At 31.5% G+C, this 17,572-nt stretch overlaps 2 protein-coding genes across 4 annotated transcripts; one reads left to right on the top strand and one right to left on the bottom strand.

Annotated features, from left to right (window-relative positions):
• Positions 1–478: 478 nt before the first annotated feature.
• On the bottom strand, positions 479–12,891 carry LOC141457016 (PR domain zinc finger protein 10-like). Of its 3 annotated transcripts, none has more exons than XM_074133481.1 (19): positions 12,664–12,891; positions 12,196–12,329; positions 11,757–11,883; positions 11,502–11,689; positions 11,206–11,305; positions 10,998–11,135; positions 9,746–9,907; positions 6,769–7,006; positions 6,519–6,672; positions 6,057–6,153; positions 5,848–5,966; positions 5,576–5,700; positions 5,175–5,334; positions 4,636–4,824; positions 4,464–4,547; positions 4,213–4,380; positions 3,800–3,920; positions 3,674–3,720; positions 479–2,031 (listed from the first exon to the last, which is right to left on the bottom strand). In XM_074133481.1, the coding sequence occupies exons 3-19, from the start codon at positions 11,809–11,811 to the stop codon at positions 1,819–1,821; spliced, it is 2,358 nt and encodes a 785-aa protein (XP_073989582.1). In that variant the 5' UTR covers positions 11,812–11,883; positions 12,196–12,329; positions 12,664–12,891; the 3' UTR covers positions 479–1,818. The 3 variants fall into 3 exon arrangements, with proteins under 3 accessions (XP_073989582.1, XP_073989581.1, XP_073989584.1); XM_074133480.1 differs by having other exon boundaries at positions 12,196–12,276; XM_074133483.1 differs by lacking the exon at positions 9,746–9,907 and having other exon boundaries at positions 12,196–12,276.
• A 223-nt stretch (positions 12,892–13,114) lies between these two features.
• LOC141457018 (peptide deformylase, mitochondrial-like) lies at positions 13,115–15,188 on the top strand. The gene is made up of 4 exons (XM_074133495.1): positions 13,115–13,531; positions 13,864–14,031; positions 14,719–14,839; positions 14,918–15,188. Exons 1-4 carry the CDS (start codon positions 13,373–13,375, stop codon positions 15,112–15,114), a joined length of 645 nt encoding a protein of 214 aa, XP_073989596.1. The 5' UTR covers positions 13,115–13,372; the 3' UTR covers positions 15,115–15,188.
• The last annotated feature ends 2,384 nt before the right edge of the window (positions 15,189–17,572 follow it).

Genomic DNA, 17,572 nt, shown 5'->3' with positions numbered 1-17,572 from the left:
AAATTTGAAGATTATACACAAAGAAAAACTAGTTACTTTTCTAGCTAAAGTATATTTTTATTTTTATAAGGATTTCTAGAGTTAATAAGGATATATTTCAGGAGTAATGGACCTACCAGTGACATTTAAAACCAAATTCTTGATATAATGTATTATTCTTTCGAATGGTCCTCCTATCCCTGCATACCATTTAAACAGGTACAAAGAAAAATTAAATTTTCATCCACAATAAATTGCTGGAAATTTTATTCATATATTTACAATATCAAATATATAATTTTAGAGAAAAAAAAATGCAAAATTGTACAGTACATTAACACTGTATACATGAATCTATTTGAAGAATATTATATTCATAATCTAATTCAAATACATCGATATTTGAAAATTCGAACCTTTAGAGTGTATGTAACTGTTAAAATTATTAAATAATTTATCTCTTTATATCCTATAAATCACAGCCCTAGTATAAAGAGAATAACTGAGTTCGTGTGGTCCTTCACTTGTGGTATATTAGCATAATTGATATAAATTCATTAATAACATTAAAAATAAAATAGAAATTATTTTTAATAACAAAAATTTCTTCACAATTATTAAAATCACATAAAAAAAATTAAACCTACATTTCTCTGATACTAATTAAAAGGTAATTATGACAAAAATAAATAATCCCCTAATTTCAATTAAAGTTGTAAATAATTTTTTTTTTTAATATCAACAGTAATTTTTATTAATTTCCTTCATTTTTGGTTTCTGTAAATTATCACATCCAGTCCTACTATGTACATAATAAATGGAATTAAAGGAAGTCCTAAACCTTATATTAGAAACTGTTACTCTTAAGTAAATTTAGTTTATTCTTAGAAGAATAAAATTTCCTCCCTTAAATTTTAGCAAAGTAACAAATGAATTATATTATCGTAATTTAAATTGAATTCATCGGCATTTTACTTGAAGCTGGCATTGGTTTTATTAAATTTTATATTTTCAAGAAACAGCAATCACTAACTAGCTGGAGAAATCATAACCGCCAAACAAAATGAGACAACAAATTTTATAGATTTTTTTATGTTTATAAATTTTAAAAAAAATTATTTTTACGATGCTTCTATTTACAAGAAGAAGTGACGTTTTCCTTCGCGTAGATTAGTGCTAAGATCGGATAGCAACCAATTCTGGGTATAATTAGTGATACATCCCTCACTAATTCAACAATTGTAGTGTGTGAAACATAAATGGAAATGAAATTCTATACACCAAACTGATAGATCACTTCTGGGGATGGATGAGAATCCGAAACCAGTCAGAAAAAAAAATATAATAACATGCCTGCTACGTCGGATAAAAATAAAGGATATTCAGCACTGCGGATCCAACAGTATTTTCAACAAAATATTATCTTCTTTTAGATTAGCACATTGTACTGGAAGTCTAGATTCAAACAATGCCTTTTCAAAGATTTTTTTTTTGGACTAAGAGCATCTTCTGACCAAGTATATGTCTGGTGAATGACAAATTTAAGTTGAAGACCTACCTATATTGGCAGCTACTCTCCTTTTCGGTGACTCGGTGGCTTATGGCTGTCAATAAAGTACTGGTTTCAGATGAGTTTTAAAAAAATGGATATTGGGGGTTAGAAGATGTTATTACGACTGGAATAATAATTTGACAAACCGCTTATTACTTTGCGGAACTAAAATATCCAAGAAAAAATATCACTCAGAACAGCATTCAGTTCGATAATACATAATCATTAAGCATACATATTCTTTACAGTTTGTTATTTTTATAGCTACAATAAATTTGTATAAAACATTAATTTAATTTTAATTCACCAAGTGGTACAGAATGGTCAGTCGGGCTAAGTGTCTGGCATGTGGACAGGGGATCCCACACTTCAACTGGTCGTGCAAATGTTATACCTGTGGAAGTTTGATATACTCTGAAATATTGGTCTGGTCTATTTTCAATTATCTGACCTAATTCTGCTAAAGTTTCTGGTGAACAGTCTGCAATAAAAACTTCGCCCTGAAAATATATATAAAAAAAAAATGTATTGTTAACACATTCAGGTAATTTTTGCTACATTTAATTTAATTCTCAATCCCTTAATTCTAACTTTCAACTAAATACTAGGCAAAATTAAATTATATTTTCACGTCCTACTACTTCTGATCAGAACGAATTCTCCAATCCTTCTTCTGTAGCGTCGTACTACTCCAGTTTTTCAGATGAACAACATTAATTTACGACAAATCATAGAGTAGTGATTTATTAAAATTATTGTTGTTTTTTTTTAATTGAATAATTTCTATTTATCTGCATATATTTCTACTTTGTTACCATAAAGTAACTGCTAGGATTAATGGGGTTACACTGGGCTAGAATGTAATCAAATGTTGAAATAGATATTCCAAAATACGAATGAATCTTGCCAGGATGCTCCCGAAGTTGTTGATACAAGTGATGGAATTCACCAAGTTCATGTCTAAATATGTTTATACACTGCAGTTCCTGCTTCTAAGCTGCTGTAAATACCAAATTTTCAAGGAAGAATTTTCGTATAGAAATAGTTCCTCCATCTTGTTTCGTCGAAAGGAGAAACGCGTCTAAACTCGTCACTATGTGCATGCGACTCTTTGCTTGCTGCTCGTCGCTCTCTTTGATCTGAAGCAGCTATCATCGCCGCTTTGCTCGCCGCTCCACTATGTTTCCAGCTTAAGCAAGGGGGCTGTTGTTAATCTAGTGGCTAGGAGCGTGGCTTTGCGAGTGGGAGATCCCCAGCTTGAATTCCGCGTTTAGCTACGTTTTATTTGTTAAAGAAAAAATGTTTACAGTAAAATGTGGGCTTCCGCTCCAACACGATACCTGATTGGTAGTTGGACGATAAGCCCCGCCTGAAAAATAGTTTATTACTTTTATTTTTCTTTTAATTACTGTGATTTTTCTTGAATAAAGGTGGGTACACTGTCGGAATAATAGAAAACTGCCCTACTCTTCTTTTTGGGCGCAGGAATAGAACTCAATAGAACAATCCAATATCAACTGATTTTTAAACCCTACTGTTTAGAATCATAAGCACATTGGTTACTCCTTCTTTCTAAGCCTCCAATCGCACTATCCTCTGTGATCCACAATAAATAACTTGTTTTTGATTTAGCTCTATTATCGATTTATTTTTCTCAAGTATTAAAAACATTTGGATCGTTGTCAGCGAAAAAAATCATCTCTAAATGTATAAAGCGAATCAGCAAAGGGCCGAGTGAAATTGCATTAAATTTAAGATGTTGTAGCGCCCCTACAAGAAATTTACCATCAAATAAAATAGTCCGAATACTTCTCTTAATATTAAAAGCTAAATTATTTTTAATTAAACGATAATAAATCAAATTCCTTAGCCATACTTGTCAAAAACATGAAAAAGGTTTTCATGTTACACACAAGCGGATAATGATTTACACTTATCACACTTCCAAGTGAAAACCTCAATCCAAAAAAACCTTCCTGTAGCCTTTATGGGAACTAGCAAATCTTTATAGGTCTAAGAGTACAGTAAAGATCTGTATTGTAAAAATATTCAAGGTGAGAAGCAGAGCAACCTTTTCTTTTAATATTAACGATTGGCTTACAGAGCCAGCCAAAATCAAAATAAATAACCAAACATTTTTACCTTTAAAGCTCTTTTCAACGTATTAGCATCAATAATAAATTCGCCATCTGAAATAAAACATTAAACAGATAGTACTATGGTACATAGTATACAATTTTCGATAATCTCAAATAATTATTTCCTTACCTGAAATATTTGAATCTATGGGATCTTGAAACAATAATATATCAGGGTCAGTAACTTTGCTAACATTGACTGCATCCATCTCATCTTCATAATTACTGACTGCCATTTTCCTTCTTGGTACCTGCCATAAAATTACATCGTCAGCTTTTGGATTAACAAATCTCTTTTTAAATGTCAAATTTTCGAGTAACTTTTACAAATGAATTTGAATGCAAATACATCTTTAAATGATATTACTTAAAAAAAAAAAAAAAAAAACAGATTATAATGTATTGCGTACATTTTATGACACTGGATATAAATCTATTTATATTTGGAGGGCAAGTAAAATTTAGTAAACTGTGTAAGTTTTGTAGAAATTTAAATAAAAAGATTGTTTTGGCAAAGTTAAGTCGGATAAGGTTTTACCAAACCTGTAATGATTTTGGAAGCATATCATTATGTTTCTTCCTCTGATGTTGTAAAAGTTTCGCTTTGGAAGCGTACTGTTTGTGGCACCATCCACACCCATGAGGATTTGCTGTGACACTTCCAACTGTCTGAGAATAAGTGCCGTTTTCTTCTTCTTGGTTGGTTTTTGACTAAATCAGAGTAATATTTATTTAAAATATAATATACAGTATTTTTATTTTATTTATTTATTTATTTATTTTTTGTGACTTACCACTTTTCTTCTACTGAGAGGCAGTTCTTCGCCAGGATGATTTTTCAGTATATGAGCTTTCCTTTTAGAGCTGCTTTTATAAACCTAAAAATTCAGCGCTCGATACAAATTTATAAGATGAAAAATTTAGCACATAAACATTTGTAATTCATAGAAAAAATTTAGTGAGTACCTTATCACAGTATTGACAATAATAATCTCTATTAGCTTTTAAAATTGGCAAATTTAATTCAGGTACAGAAGTAGGAGTGACTTCAGGATGTCTATTAGCAAGATGATTTACTAACATTCCACGCCTTTTAAAGCCAATTACACAAATGTGGCATTTGTAAACAAACGGTTCAAAGTCAGTATTGGTTTGCTAAAATAAAGAACATTTCTTTATTCTTAATTTTTGGGTGTTTAAATTTTTTTGCAACTATATATATATATATAATAATAATAATAAGGGAAGAGATTAGCTATGTGGTTAGCGTACTCGATTCCCACGCGAAGGTCCCGGGTTCGAATCCAGCAGCTAACCCTTAGATTTTCTCTTCCTAGGAGCTTCTTACAGCTCACTGTCCGGTGATGGACAGTGTTGTCTGTAACAAGAGAACACTGTCCGGAGGCCTGCAGTGCACTGAAAAAAGCTCCGGGCGCCAATAACCTCAGATGTTGACGCGCCTTAAATCATTTAAAAAAATAATAATAATAACAATAATATTTTACCTCTTTATGAGAAATAATTTTTTTATTTATTCTAGCACGTTTTGTAATTGGTTTTTCAATACCAGGAAAATGAAATTTCTTCATATGGTCGCTTAATTTATCTTTTCTTTTAAACTGCCTACCACAATTAGCGCAAAGGAATTCTTTTAGCTCGGAATGGCTGTAAATAAGTTATTACTATAAATAAAAAGGATGTCTTTGTCAAGATTCTTTAAGGAAATAATTATTTGAATTCAAAAAATGTTTTATAAGAATGCATAATTACATCATGGATGGGGCAAGTCTTAAATTTCTTAAAGATTAAAAAAAAAAAAAAAATAGAACGTTCGAATTTACCCTGGCTTACGAGAAAATACAAAATTCTATAGCGGAGAGTGAAAATTACAATCAAATTTCATTACCTCAACATATGAATCCTTAATTTATCTGACGTTGGGAAACATTTAGGACATTCATGGCAGGGGAACTTTCTTCCAGCATGGTACGTTCTAATATGATTACGGATCATTTTATAGGCACTAAATTTCTGCAATGAAAACAAGAGAAGAATTCAAAATGGAAGACAAAATTTACATTATTGATTCAAGGATTCAGTTCAAGACCGCCAATTTTGATTGTAAATATGATTTCTTTAAAAAAAAAAAAAAATGAAAAATAATAATAATATACGTACTTTCGGACAATGAGGACATGAATAATGGCCATCCTTCAAATGTGTTGGTATATGTTTTTTTAAATTTGGTAATTTAAGAAATTTAACTTTGCAAATCGGACATTCATAAATATTTCCAACTGAAAATTAAATAGTAAATCTTAACTTATTGTAAAAATTATTTCAGCAAAAACGCCATTAAAAATAAATAAAGAAATAAAATAACTTACACTCATGAAACTTAAGATGCCCTTCCAAAGATCTTGCGGTAATAAATGACTTAGAACATATATCACAAAAATACTTTTTGCCTGAATCATCAGTACACTGAAACAATAATTTTATTAAATGAATTATTTTTTATAGAAGTTTTATCGTGCTTTAGAATCGAACATCGGAGTTACCAGTTATAAAAGACTTCTTTTAATAATGAGTCCCTCTTTTTTAGCATTGAAACTATTTATATTGAATATTGAACATTTGGCAAGCCAGCAATTTCACTCCTGTAATCTATTCATATAGGAGTTGCCGTAAAAGGGTTACTTTGGCCCCCTTTTCCTAGCTTTTATCATAACCCCAATCAGTGAGAGAGAAATCAAATAGGGAATGACATGAGTTTCAAATTATTTTTAGAAAAATATACACATTAAAAAAATAAAATAAATAAGGAGTAAAAATTAATTAAGACCTACCTGAAATGAATTGTTCGCAATATTATTATCATTAATAACATTATTAGCAGTATCACTTTTAGTCTCAATGTTATCAGCAGCATGTGTCAAAACATGCAAATTTAGTAAGGTAGCACTTTTAAAAGATGTCCGACAATGCGAACAACACCACAAGCTGTAAATAATAATAATAATAATAATAATAATGTTAGTTTATTGTACTTACTTTGTAAAAGGATAAAACAAAAATATATTTTCACTAAATCACTACCTTGCAGGGGTGTCACCTTTATTTTGTTTAGAATTTTCATCGGTTTGGCAATTTCTGGGTAAAACAGTTAAATTTCTTGCCCTTGCATATGAGGCACTATACCACACTTTCAATTCTTCTTTGGCTTTAATTTGTCTTATTGTAGAAAAATATAAATGATTATCACTTTGATGTAATACTAAGTTTTGTTCTTCAATATTTCTAGCTGGGCGAACATATCTCATCCAATTACTTAAGTCTACACAAAATATATAAAACACATGATACAGAAAAATATTTTCAATCTTACAAGTAATTAGAATACAATAAATCTGTTTGAAATAAATGAAACGAGATCTCTTCAACAATCCTGCCCTCGGGGGGGCCTAAATCACAGGTTTTAACTAGTTTGAATAGAGATCTATAGAGCCGATCAAACGACCGAAATTTAAAGACAGAAATAATCAGAAAATTTGGTAAATAAAACATATAGATTTATAAATTAGAAGCAAGAGTTCTATTTGTTATGCGGTCGAATTTTAAGGATTTCTTCCATAACAGCTAAATAATTATTAACATACTCCTTAACAAAAACTTACAGTTTAAAAAGTTAAGTATTATATAAGGGTTGATTAAACGCCAAAAGGTACACAAATCAGTAAGTACCCAACATTTCATTAATACTTCATTGATATTATTTAAGTAATTTTACCGCATTAATTTTGATTAATATTTTTTAGAATTTATTAGATGTCACAGACCCTTATGCTGGCCATTTTTATCTACAAAACATTTGTTCAAGTAGCACTGTAGATTGACGGTAATATCTATTTATCTACAATAAAAAAAAAATATTAATATCAGGTTAAAAAGAAAAACGTTACAAAAAAAAAATTATGAGGCTAAAAAATTAAAACTTTTTTTAAAAAATGCTTAAACCAACATATATCAATGATTTTGTTTATTTTATTTTTATTTTTAAATAAAAATCGTCGGTTTAAGTTCATTCTTTGATTAAAGTTACTTTATGTAGTAGTCAAACTTTGATAATAATAGGTTAATAATTAATCTAACTTTATCGTAAATAATATAGTTTTCTTCAATTACATTTTCAATCTAGGTTTTCTTCCCACAATGTAATATAAAATAAATAAGATATGCATATTTTTTTGGACAGCTAATTATTCCAGTATTTTACTATAAGTAAAATTAGGGAGACTAAATTAAATTACAATTGAGAAATGAATAATCTAATTGTTATTAACTGTGTGTTATTTGTGCACACGAATATTTCGGTAAGGCGAATTCAAGACTGAAATATTGTTTTAAATTCGTGTTTCAAATTTAAATAGTAGCCGACTCTAACTTTGTCTTTTTCTACTTTAACATGCACGTATATGTGACAACTTCAGAATAAAGGGCATATTAAAGATAAATCAGAAGAATAATTTGGAAAAATGTACCTATTTAATAACGAAGATATAATATACATTTTATCATAATTATAACAAAAAAATATTATGAATGAACTGGCCAGCATAAGGGTCTATGACATAAATTCTTAAAAAATAATAACGAAAATTAATGGGGTAAAATTATTAAAATAATAACAATGAAGTATTAATGAAATATTGGGTACTTTCTGATTTGTGTACCTTTTGGCGTTTAATGAACCATTATACTTAATTTTTTAAACTGTAAGTTTTTGTTAAGGAGATTTTTGTTTAATTTGCAAAGTTGCATATCTGCCTTACAGATTTTTTTAAAATTTGGAATAAGCAATTCTATCATTATAACCTGATAAGGTGTTAAGTCGGAACCGTAACTACCACTGGAGAGATCTTTTTAAAGAATGATTATAGTTGCGGTCCCCAAACCATCCTCAATAACAATTTTTTTGAGAAAGCGTTTTGTATAAAATAGGAAGGTATTTGTACGTAAATAGTAAAATTAAACTGCGATTTCAGTACTTCTCCCCAAAAGGCAAGGAGGCAAAGATTTTGAATCGATCGGCAATTCATTGATGTAAATCGTTTCACTCATTGATAATTTTAACGATTGCAGCACTTCCTCTTAGTGGGCGTAAGAGCATGATGGCACTTCACAGCCACGTAGAGGAGCTTTAACCACTTCTTCGTGCTAAATTTTATCAAAATCGGACTAAGCGTTAGAGAAATATTGACAATAATAGTTTTAGAAAGGGCCTTACTTAGGTGGAGCAAACTCCCCTCCTTATGAGGCATAGTGTCGAGACTTTTAAAGTGCAAATCTTATACAAAATTTCGATTCGAATGACACTTCATTCATGAAAATCGGTTCACGTGTCAATAATTTGAAACGATTGCTATACTTCCCCTTAACAAGTGTAAGAGCAGGTCGTCGCTTTAATGTTACCTAGGGAAGCCCTAACCCTATCATCCTACCAAATTTTATCAAAATCAGGTCAAGATTTACAGAGTAATTAATAATAATAATTTTGGAAGGGGCCTTACATAAAGGGGACTAACTCCTCTCCCACTCGATGTTCAGCGTCAAGACTACATAAAGACACATCTACATAAAATTCCGAATCGAATGACACCTCATTCATGAAAATCCGTTCGCGCGTTTAGGCGCTACGCAGTTTACAAAAAAGGTAACAAGAAGAACAAGAACAATTTCTGAAAATGCCGTTTTTGCTCATTTTCAGCAACTTTTTTCTCAAAATCTATTAGATCTGGATTGTTGCAAAAAAATTACAGTTATAAAGGAGGGTTCGCGTAATATTTTAAAGAAAATTTGGGAATTTTATCTTTTATAGAAAAAGAGAAAAAAATTGTCAAATTTGGGTGTTTTTTAACGTTACGCTTTTTCGTGCAGTTTTTGACGATCTACCCTTATACAACTGTCCTACCGGACAGTTTTAATATTATTAACACGGCCTTATAAATAAAATACATATAGAAAATATAGTTCTGCAACCTAAAAGATTGAAACTGATAAATTGTAAAGGACTTACAATTATTTGAGACATCTAATTTTTTAAAATAACCATCATCTTCAAGAAGAAGTTTTATTCCATTCTCATCTGTATTAGAATAAACATCCACAATTACTCCTTCCATTGGACCAAACAAAGTTTTTTTAGGTAAGTCTTTTTTAGCAAATACGCCGCATTCCCCTTAAAAAATAAATAAAAAAGTGTTTATGATAACTGCAAACACTGTATTTCTCATTTTACAGAATTGAACATGTAGCAGAGCAACGAATTGTCGTGAAATTTCACATGAAACTGGGTAAAACCGCTATTGAAACCCTTATATTTTATTAAAAGAAGTTTATGGCGATGAATGTTAATCACGTGCGCGAGTTTTTGAGTGGTTCAAGCGATTCCAAGATGGCCTAGAAGACGTCGGAGATGATGACCGCCCGGGTCGCCCTTCCACGTCCAAAACGGATGAAAATATCGATTGTAAATAATCAACATTAATACCGTGAGGTGCTTACTCAACTCCGTGAAAGAGTAAGGAAAAAACGACTCGATTTGTGGAAGAACAAGTCGTGGGTTCTTCATCAAGACAACGCGCTAGCTCACACTGCACTGTCTGTCAAGTCGTTTCTAGCCAAGTACAACATTCCAGATTTAGGCCATCCGCCTTATTCGCCTGACCTGGCCCCATGTGACTTTTATATGTTCCCCAAAGTCAAACCTGCATTAAAAATAACACGATTTCAGTCCGTTGAAGCCGAAAGAAAAAGCGGCACGCGTCATACAGGAGCTCACAGAAAAAGACTTCCAGCACTGTTTCGAACAATGGTAAATTCGCATGGAGCGTTGTAGGGATAGGGGAGGGATGTATATTGAAGGTGATAATAATATGTTTAAATTTAAAATAAAATGTTTTATAGCAATAGTCTCGTTATTTAATAGCCACACCTCGTAGACCACTTCCCCCCCCCAAAAAAAAATTGTTGAACTCAGGAGATTTTCTGGAGGAGCATCTAACAATTGGAAAGAATCTGACTACTTTCTCTAACAATGTATCTGAAAACAGAAACCAATTTGGTACCTTTCTCACGAGGTATATTTTAGAAATATGGGTAAATATGCATTCACCCAAAAATAGAATTGAAGATAACAAAGTATTATATTTTGCTTTTCGGTATAATTTTAAAATTTTATATTAAAAATTTAAGAAAACAAAATATTCTGCAAATGTTTTCAGTTGCCCATTTTAATTTTTTGGTTGTTTTATAGTGGCTAAACTTACCACTTTTTCTCTTACTAGATACGGAATGAATATATAAAAATTTTGCAGGAAGCGAAGCTTTGGCTCGGCACACAACAGGTTTGTCATAGATTTTGTGTACACCAATTTCATCAGTGGAGATAGAAAAGCAATCTACATCTGTAACGTAAAAATAAAATTATTTATAAGTCATTAAGTTATCCAGGATCAACGTTCCAACAAAGCGCACCTTCACTGAACGCAGCAGTATCTTTTGTAACTTCTGAGTCCGTTTTACACGTGCTATTTTCAGTATTAGATGCTGACGATTTCATTGGCTGATTTTGTTGCTGTTAAATAGAAAGAACTGAAATACAACTTTAAACTAAAACGCAATATGTAAATATATGTATATTGATATTAAATCGTTAAACAGTTTCATGATAGAAGTTTCATATGGTTTAATAATGGTTGCACACTATTCCTGAAACCTCTTATTTTTTAAAATAATAACTTTGCTGATAGGTAAAGGTACTGTAAAATTACCTCATTCATGATATCTTCTTTTGAAAGTCCATTTTGCAAAATTGGGGATACTAAAACTAGGCTGTTAACATTGCATTCTGAATCATTGCCTTCTACCTGATTTAGACAATTTCTCGATATGTTACAATTTTGTAATATAAAATGAGTAGAAGGGACCGGACTAAAAATTCCATCAACTGACCCAGTACCTGTAATTTTAATAATAATTTATATCTACATTAAAGACAATAACATTTATAAGGAGAAGTCGCTAACCCTTATTAATAACAGGTACATCAAAGTTTAAAATGTTAGTAGATTGTTTTAACATGGTAGGTTTTTAACCGATCACTTTTTGTAGTAATCCCGCACTTTTTCCTCACGTTCGAGCGTAATCTTGTCTCTGCAACAATAGTATAGATTGTGAAAACAGAACAGAATTAAGGAATAATTCATGACTAAAATTCAATATTTCTTAAAAACAAGAACAATTTTGCAACATGGTCATCTTTATTATCTTACACCCCAAGTAAAATTCGGGATCTACCAAACTAGACTTAAGACAATTCAAGATTTACTTAATCACATCTTTGTAAGAAAGGCGACACTAGTAACATGCTGTTTTTATATTCTTTGTAAAAACTCTTAACCACTTTTAGTGTTAATTGAATATTCTGTTCTATATCTAGTCACTTAAAAGATTTATTCAACTTACACATCATGGTTGCTTAGAAGAATTAAAACTGTAACATTTGGTGCATACTTCTTATCCTCTCTTCCTGCCTTTTAACTAGGTCTGAAAATACGGGAACATTAACATTCAAAAAATTTCGTGCAACACCACTTCCCCTAGAATTCATATACATATTTATTTGCATTGAGCCCACTTAACGAAATTGATAACAGTAATGAATACTGCAAAACTTTCAAAAATATGCTAGAATCTGTCACTGTTATTTCAAACTCAAATTTTATCGTTGTTCTCAACAGTACAATTTTTTTTTGTTTGCTTTCTTTGCTACTTCTAAAATAGTTATATATCACAACCAAACTAAAAAATCAACATTGAAATAGACAATGGTATTTCTTTTTGAACATATTGCAAAGTTACTGCAATGAAACTGATTACTGGATTATAGTCAAAAATTCCAAGACATGAAAAAGGGATTACACAGGAACTTACTTCTGGATTACTTCCATCACATTGTAAGAATTATATTGTGAATAGGTTTTTAAATTGCAGAATTATTACTTGAGTAAAAACTTTTCCAGCAGACGGTTTTGGAACTCACTAGTAGATTATTCACGAAATACATAAGTTGTTGAATCAAGAATTGAAAGATCTGAATAAAAACAAGTAAACGGATAGGTTTTTTTCATGTTATTGAAATCTACCTGTTTTGTACTCCCATACTATACTTTAACGAAGAAAAAAATGAATCGATTTTCGCACTAATAACCAATAAATTCTAATTAATTATTAAAATAAGGTGAATGTTGTTCAAGGAAAATTGGTGTTTATGTAATGTAAATTACTTTGTTCACTTTTATTATTATATAGGAACATTTTAAAATCTTAAATGGAACTGCTGCTATCGAAATAACTCGCCTTCGATGTTATATCGAACTTTATTGACACTTATTTAACCTTTGAGCATGTTAACGATTGTGGTTATCTTGAAGAATTTTATAAACATAACATAATGCAACGTTAAACTAAGACTCAGGCACATTGGAAGTAGTATACTTTTGAATCAACTGGTCCTTCGATAAGTATTGAAACAAGTTCATTTAGTTCTACTTGGCTCGTGTTATTTTGCATGAACTTAAAACCAGCAACCAAGAACATCTAGTCTCGGATAAACGTGTTGGTATTTCTTTAAGATTTTGCGATGAATTTGCGCCTTTTCAAACTACTGTACCAAAACTGGATGAGAGGGGCTCCGCCTATTGCACCTTACAAGCATATCGTACAAATAGGGGATCCTGTATTAAGGCAAACAGCAAAAGATGTAGATCCTACCAAGCTCAATGATTCTTTTGTACAACAGGTATCAAAAAAATGCATCAGATCTCTAACACTTTCTAAAATTTCTGGATGTTTTGAAGTTAAATAATGAATAAGTGAATTTTGGAATTCAGTTTGAGTGGTTTTTCACTAAGGGAAAATGATCCTTAAAAAACGGAAGATTGGAAATATTACTCTTTTATTTACTTCTTTTCGTAATTTTGCTCTTCCTTTTTGTTTGGCGTCTTGATATCCTGAAAAGACACGTTACCTCCAAGAATTTATTTTAAACAACTTTTGTTTCTAGTCTATTTTTCATTACATATTTGTTTTGAATAAAATTCTTTTGTATATTCATAAATTAAATATTTTTAGTTATTTTCTAGATTATATGTTTTAATGAAAAAATCAGACGCAGCTGGGATAGCAGCTCCACAAATAGGTGTATCATTGCGAGTGTTCGCAATTCAGTTTCCTGCAAAAAAAGAATACCACTCTCCGGTATTGTATGACCAACGAGAAATGGAACCAATTCCATTGCAAGTAAGAATTTTTAAATACAAAATAAATTGCAAAATTTATCTCTTCTCGTTTAATGTATTTGAGTCTCAGTTAATACTTATAAAAAAAATATGGTAAATATATGTTTTGTTTTATTAGTAATACAAATACAATAAGTTTGAATGAAATTCCAACAAAATCTTTCAAGTGATCTTACAAGTAAAAAAGTGATCGCATCCAATTTTAATAATAATCGTCTCTGGATCAATACAACTCCTACTAACTTAATATTATTGTTCCTGCAACGCTGGGTTTACGAGTTCGTAAAAGCGCAGTGATGGTGCTAAGGGATCAACCACCAACCTGCGCTAGTGGTTCGAGAACGTTTCTAAATATTGGGATCAAACTTAAACATGGACACCCATCTTAGTAACAAGGTTGTGTTTTTTATTTATATTCGTCTTCTAAGATTTTTCTCTCACTTTTGTTAGGAAAAATTGATTCCTATTGCGTAAAGTCGGTCATTAATTACACTCTACATTGATTTCATTGCGTGATGACACTTTTTCAGTAGTAGACCAATTTTCTACACCAATCTGTAGAATTATTCTTCGATAATGGATAAAATTCCGAAACTGTTCAGATCTAAAGAGCTGATTGAGACTTGGTTGAGTATAAAATCAATTATAATTATTAACAACCTATTCATTACCTGATTTGTATTTTAAGGTTTGGGTTAATCCAATTATGAAGGTCTTGGACTATGAGAAAATTGTATTCGAAGAATGCTGTCAAAGTATGAAAGGATATACCGCTAACATTCCAAGATACAAAAAAATTTTGCTTACTGGTAACTGAAACTTATTATTTTGAAATAATAGCTGTAATTTAAGCTCTCGTTTAAGGAATAAAAAAAAAATTATTTTAGGATTGGATCATAATGGAAAAGAAAAATCTTGGGAAGCCAAAGGATGGACAGCTAGAATAATACAACATGAAATGGATCATTTAGATGGCAAGTTTTTTACAGATATTATGGATCCTAAATCATTAGCATGTACTATTTGGGATGTTGTTAACAGAAATGAAGGACGCATTTATACAACATATATGGTGAACAAATAATTGTTACCAACATTAATGTTGTATCTTATTCAAGTAAAAAATTAATTATATTTATTTATAAAAAATAATGTTAACGCTTGTCTATTTATCCAACCCAAAAAGGTATTTTTTCAGCTGAGCGTAATACATAGCAACTGCCTCTTTTTGAAATGTCATGGGGATACAGCAAGCTCAGTGTGCCCAGCCTGCAAGTGATAAATTGTAACTATGATCTAAGTAAAAAAAAGATCAAAGTACCGCAAATGTATCCCTGATTTTTTACTTTAATGGGTGCTTGATCGTTGTAATCTTCGTATCGATTTTAAGACTATCTTATCTTGGGAGATGTAAATGAAGAACAAGGAGAAGACCCCAAGCTCCTTCAGTTCTTGTTAATCCTATGCCAGTCCGTCTATAAAAATGTAGACCCTCTACGGATAGCATTCTGCAAGGGACTCTTGCTTTATGGTGCTAAGTTTGGGTCGTGGTAATTCTATTTTTTTAATAAATTTCGACAGATCTATCCAGCCACTAGTGAACTTAAGGGGACACCGAGGACAAGTTTAGAAAAAAAAAAATATCTTGGTATACAAGGTGACATATTTGTTCACTAAGCTCTTGATGACTTTACTGGAATTCCGCTCGATCTCCACAAGTTCCCTTACTTGATTTTTTAAAGGCAAAGAGTCTATCAATGAAGATAAACAAGAGGAAATTTCCGCCACACTTCGAGAGAGTTAGTTGTTATCAGCACTTCCTTGCTGTAATGTAGGTCGACCTTGAAGAGGAATTAATATGAAACTCACAATTTTGCTTAAGCAAGTTGATACCATATCGTCTAGGGCCATGCATTAGAACAAGACACTTTCTTTCTACCCTATTTCGTTTTCTTTCTTTTTTTTTTATTACTCAACCCGCCTTAGTCTAGTCCTTGCGTGCGCAAGACTCGTTGCCGTGAAGCTTCCGGTGGTGGCATTTAACCTGGTTCAGCCACAAGTGCTACGAATTACGCTTAACGCCTTTTCTACGGATGATTCACTAATGGATTCGGATTTGGGCAACTGGGCCTAAGATTATTTATAATTATTTTGTCAAAGATGGGAACGTGCCTTTATTGATCCTGTTAGTTGTGCATCAAGCGGAACTGGCCTGAAATTGAAATGACAGCTAATTTAGTCAGTTAGGAGAAACTTCTGGCTACCATCCATGGCCCTGCCATCTCATAGTAAGATCCGATTCTTAGTTAATACTTGTGCTGTTCTCAATCTTTAGCGGGCAATGAATACTGTTACACTTTCTGGTCTTCCGAGCATTCTAGGATTCTAATTAAAACTGTCCGGTAGGACAGTTGTATAAGGGTTGATAGTCAAAAACTGCACGAAAAAGTGTAACGTTGAAAAACACCCAACTTTGACAATTTTTTTCTCTTTTTCTATAAAAGATAAAATTCCCAAATTTTCTTTAAATTATAGGGCAAGTCCTCCTTTATAACTGTAATTTTTTTGTCAAAACCCAGATTTAATATATTACGAGAAAAAAGTTACTGAAAATGAGCAAAAACGGCATTTTCAAAAATTGGTCTTGTTTTTTTTTTTTTTTTTTTTTTTTTTTTTTTTTTTTTTTTTTTTTGGCGCATCGACTGCTTGGCCATTAGCGCCCACTAATATAATATTCTTTTCACTTTCCAATACTACTCGAGCCGGGATGGCACTTGCATTCCCATAGCTTCCAGCACTACACCTTGCTCAACAAGGTAGGGTGGAGCCTGGGTCCGCAAGAGTGTCTCCACACATCCCCTCTTATTTCATCGACCTTATCGACGAGGGGGAGTGCGGAATAACATTGTGCCATCCCTTTAATACGCTGACTTTTATTACAAATATCTATATAATCCTCTTGTATACATTAATTAACAATTTTAGCAGTTAACAATTATATGAACGTTACGCAGAACTAAAAATATTCCTGGTTACTTTTCCTGTTTGCTTGGACTGTATTATATATACTTAACCAAAGGAGGCTATTTACTCTACTAATAGGTGGGATGTGCAGTACTTTGAACTAATATTCCTGCACACCCTGAAATAAACTAGAACTAAATAAAATTAACCTAATGGGGTTGAAATACTTGTATAAAAATTCTTTCAACCCCAGGATAAAAAACCTAACCTAAACATACATTCGACTTTCTCGCTAATAAATACATTCACGCCAATAAATACATTCACGCCAATAAATACACTCACGCCAATAAATACAATCTCGCCAATAAATACATACACACCAATTCATACATACATACATACATTCACCCCTGTAATTCACTCACACTACTCTTCCACAACAGAAGAGGAAAGTACTTGATATTCCTTTCCTCTTTAAAAGAACTAGACTACAACTAACCTAATTATTAACCTAGATTTTGTTATATACTTGAATATCCTTTAAATAAGTAAATAGCCTCCTTACATAAGGAGAA

Source organism: Rhodnius prolixus, unplaced genomic scaffold (genome assembly GCF_049639745.1).
Source record: "Rhodnius prolixus isolate KJV_2025 unplaced genomic scaffold, Rpr scaffold_10, whole genome shotgun sequence".
NCBI classification, from domain to species: Eukaryota; Metazoa; Arthropoda; class Insecta; order Hemiptera; family Reduviidae; genus Rhodnius; species Rhodnius prolixus.
The sequence above is the reverse complement of the archived record's forward strand: the minus strand, read 5'-3'. Positions and strand labels throughout refer to the sequence as shown.

What these genes read in the sequence shown, in the direction of transcription:
- LOC141457016 (XM_074133481.1), bottom strand. Translation starts at nt 11,811, where the DNA reads ATGTTAAAACAATCTACTAACATTTTAAACTTTGATGTACCTGTTATT. An exon ending in AAAGGTGACACCCCTGCAAG is followed by an intron (nt 6,673 to 6,768) that starts GTAGTGATTTAG and finishes TATTATTTACAG; the next exon opens with CTTGTGGTGTTGTTCGCATT. An exon ending in ATTGTCAATACTGTGATAAG is followed by an intron (nt 4,548 to 4,635) that starts GTACTCACTAAA and finishes CTGAATTTTTAG; the next exon opens with GTTTATAAAAGCAGCTCTAA.
- LOC141457018 (XM_074133495.1), top strand. Translation starts at nt 13,373, where the DNA reads ATGAATTTGCGCCTTTTCAAACTACTGTACCAAAACTGGATGAGAGGG. An exon ending in TGGAACCAATTCCATTGCAA is followed by an intron (nt 14,032 to 14,718) that starts GTAAGAATTTTT and finishes TTGTATTTTAAG; the next exon opens with GTTTGGGTTAATCCAATTAT. An exon ending in CAAAAAAATTTTGCTTACTG is followed by an intron (nt 14,840 to 14,917) that starts GTAACTGAAACT and finishes AAATTATTTTAG; the next exon opens with GATTGGATCATAATGGAAAA.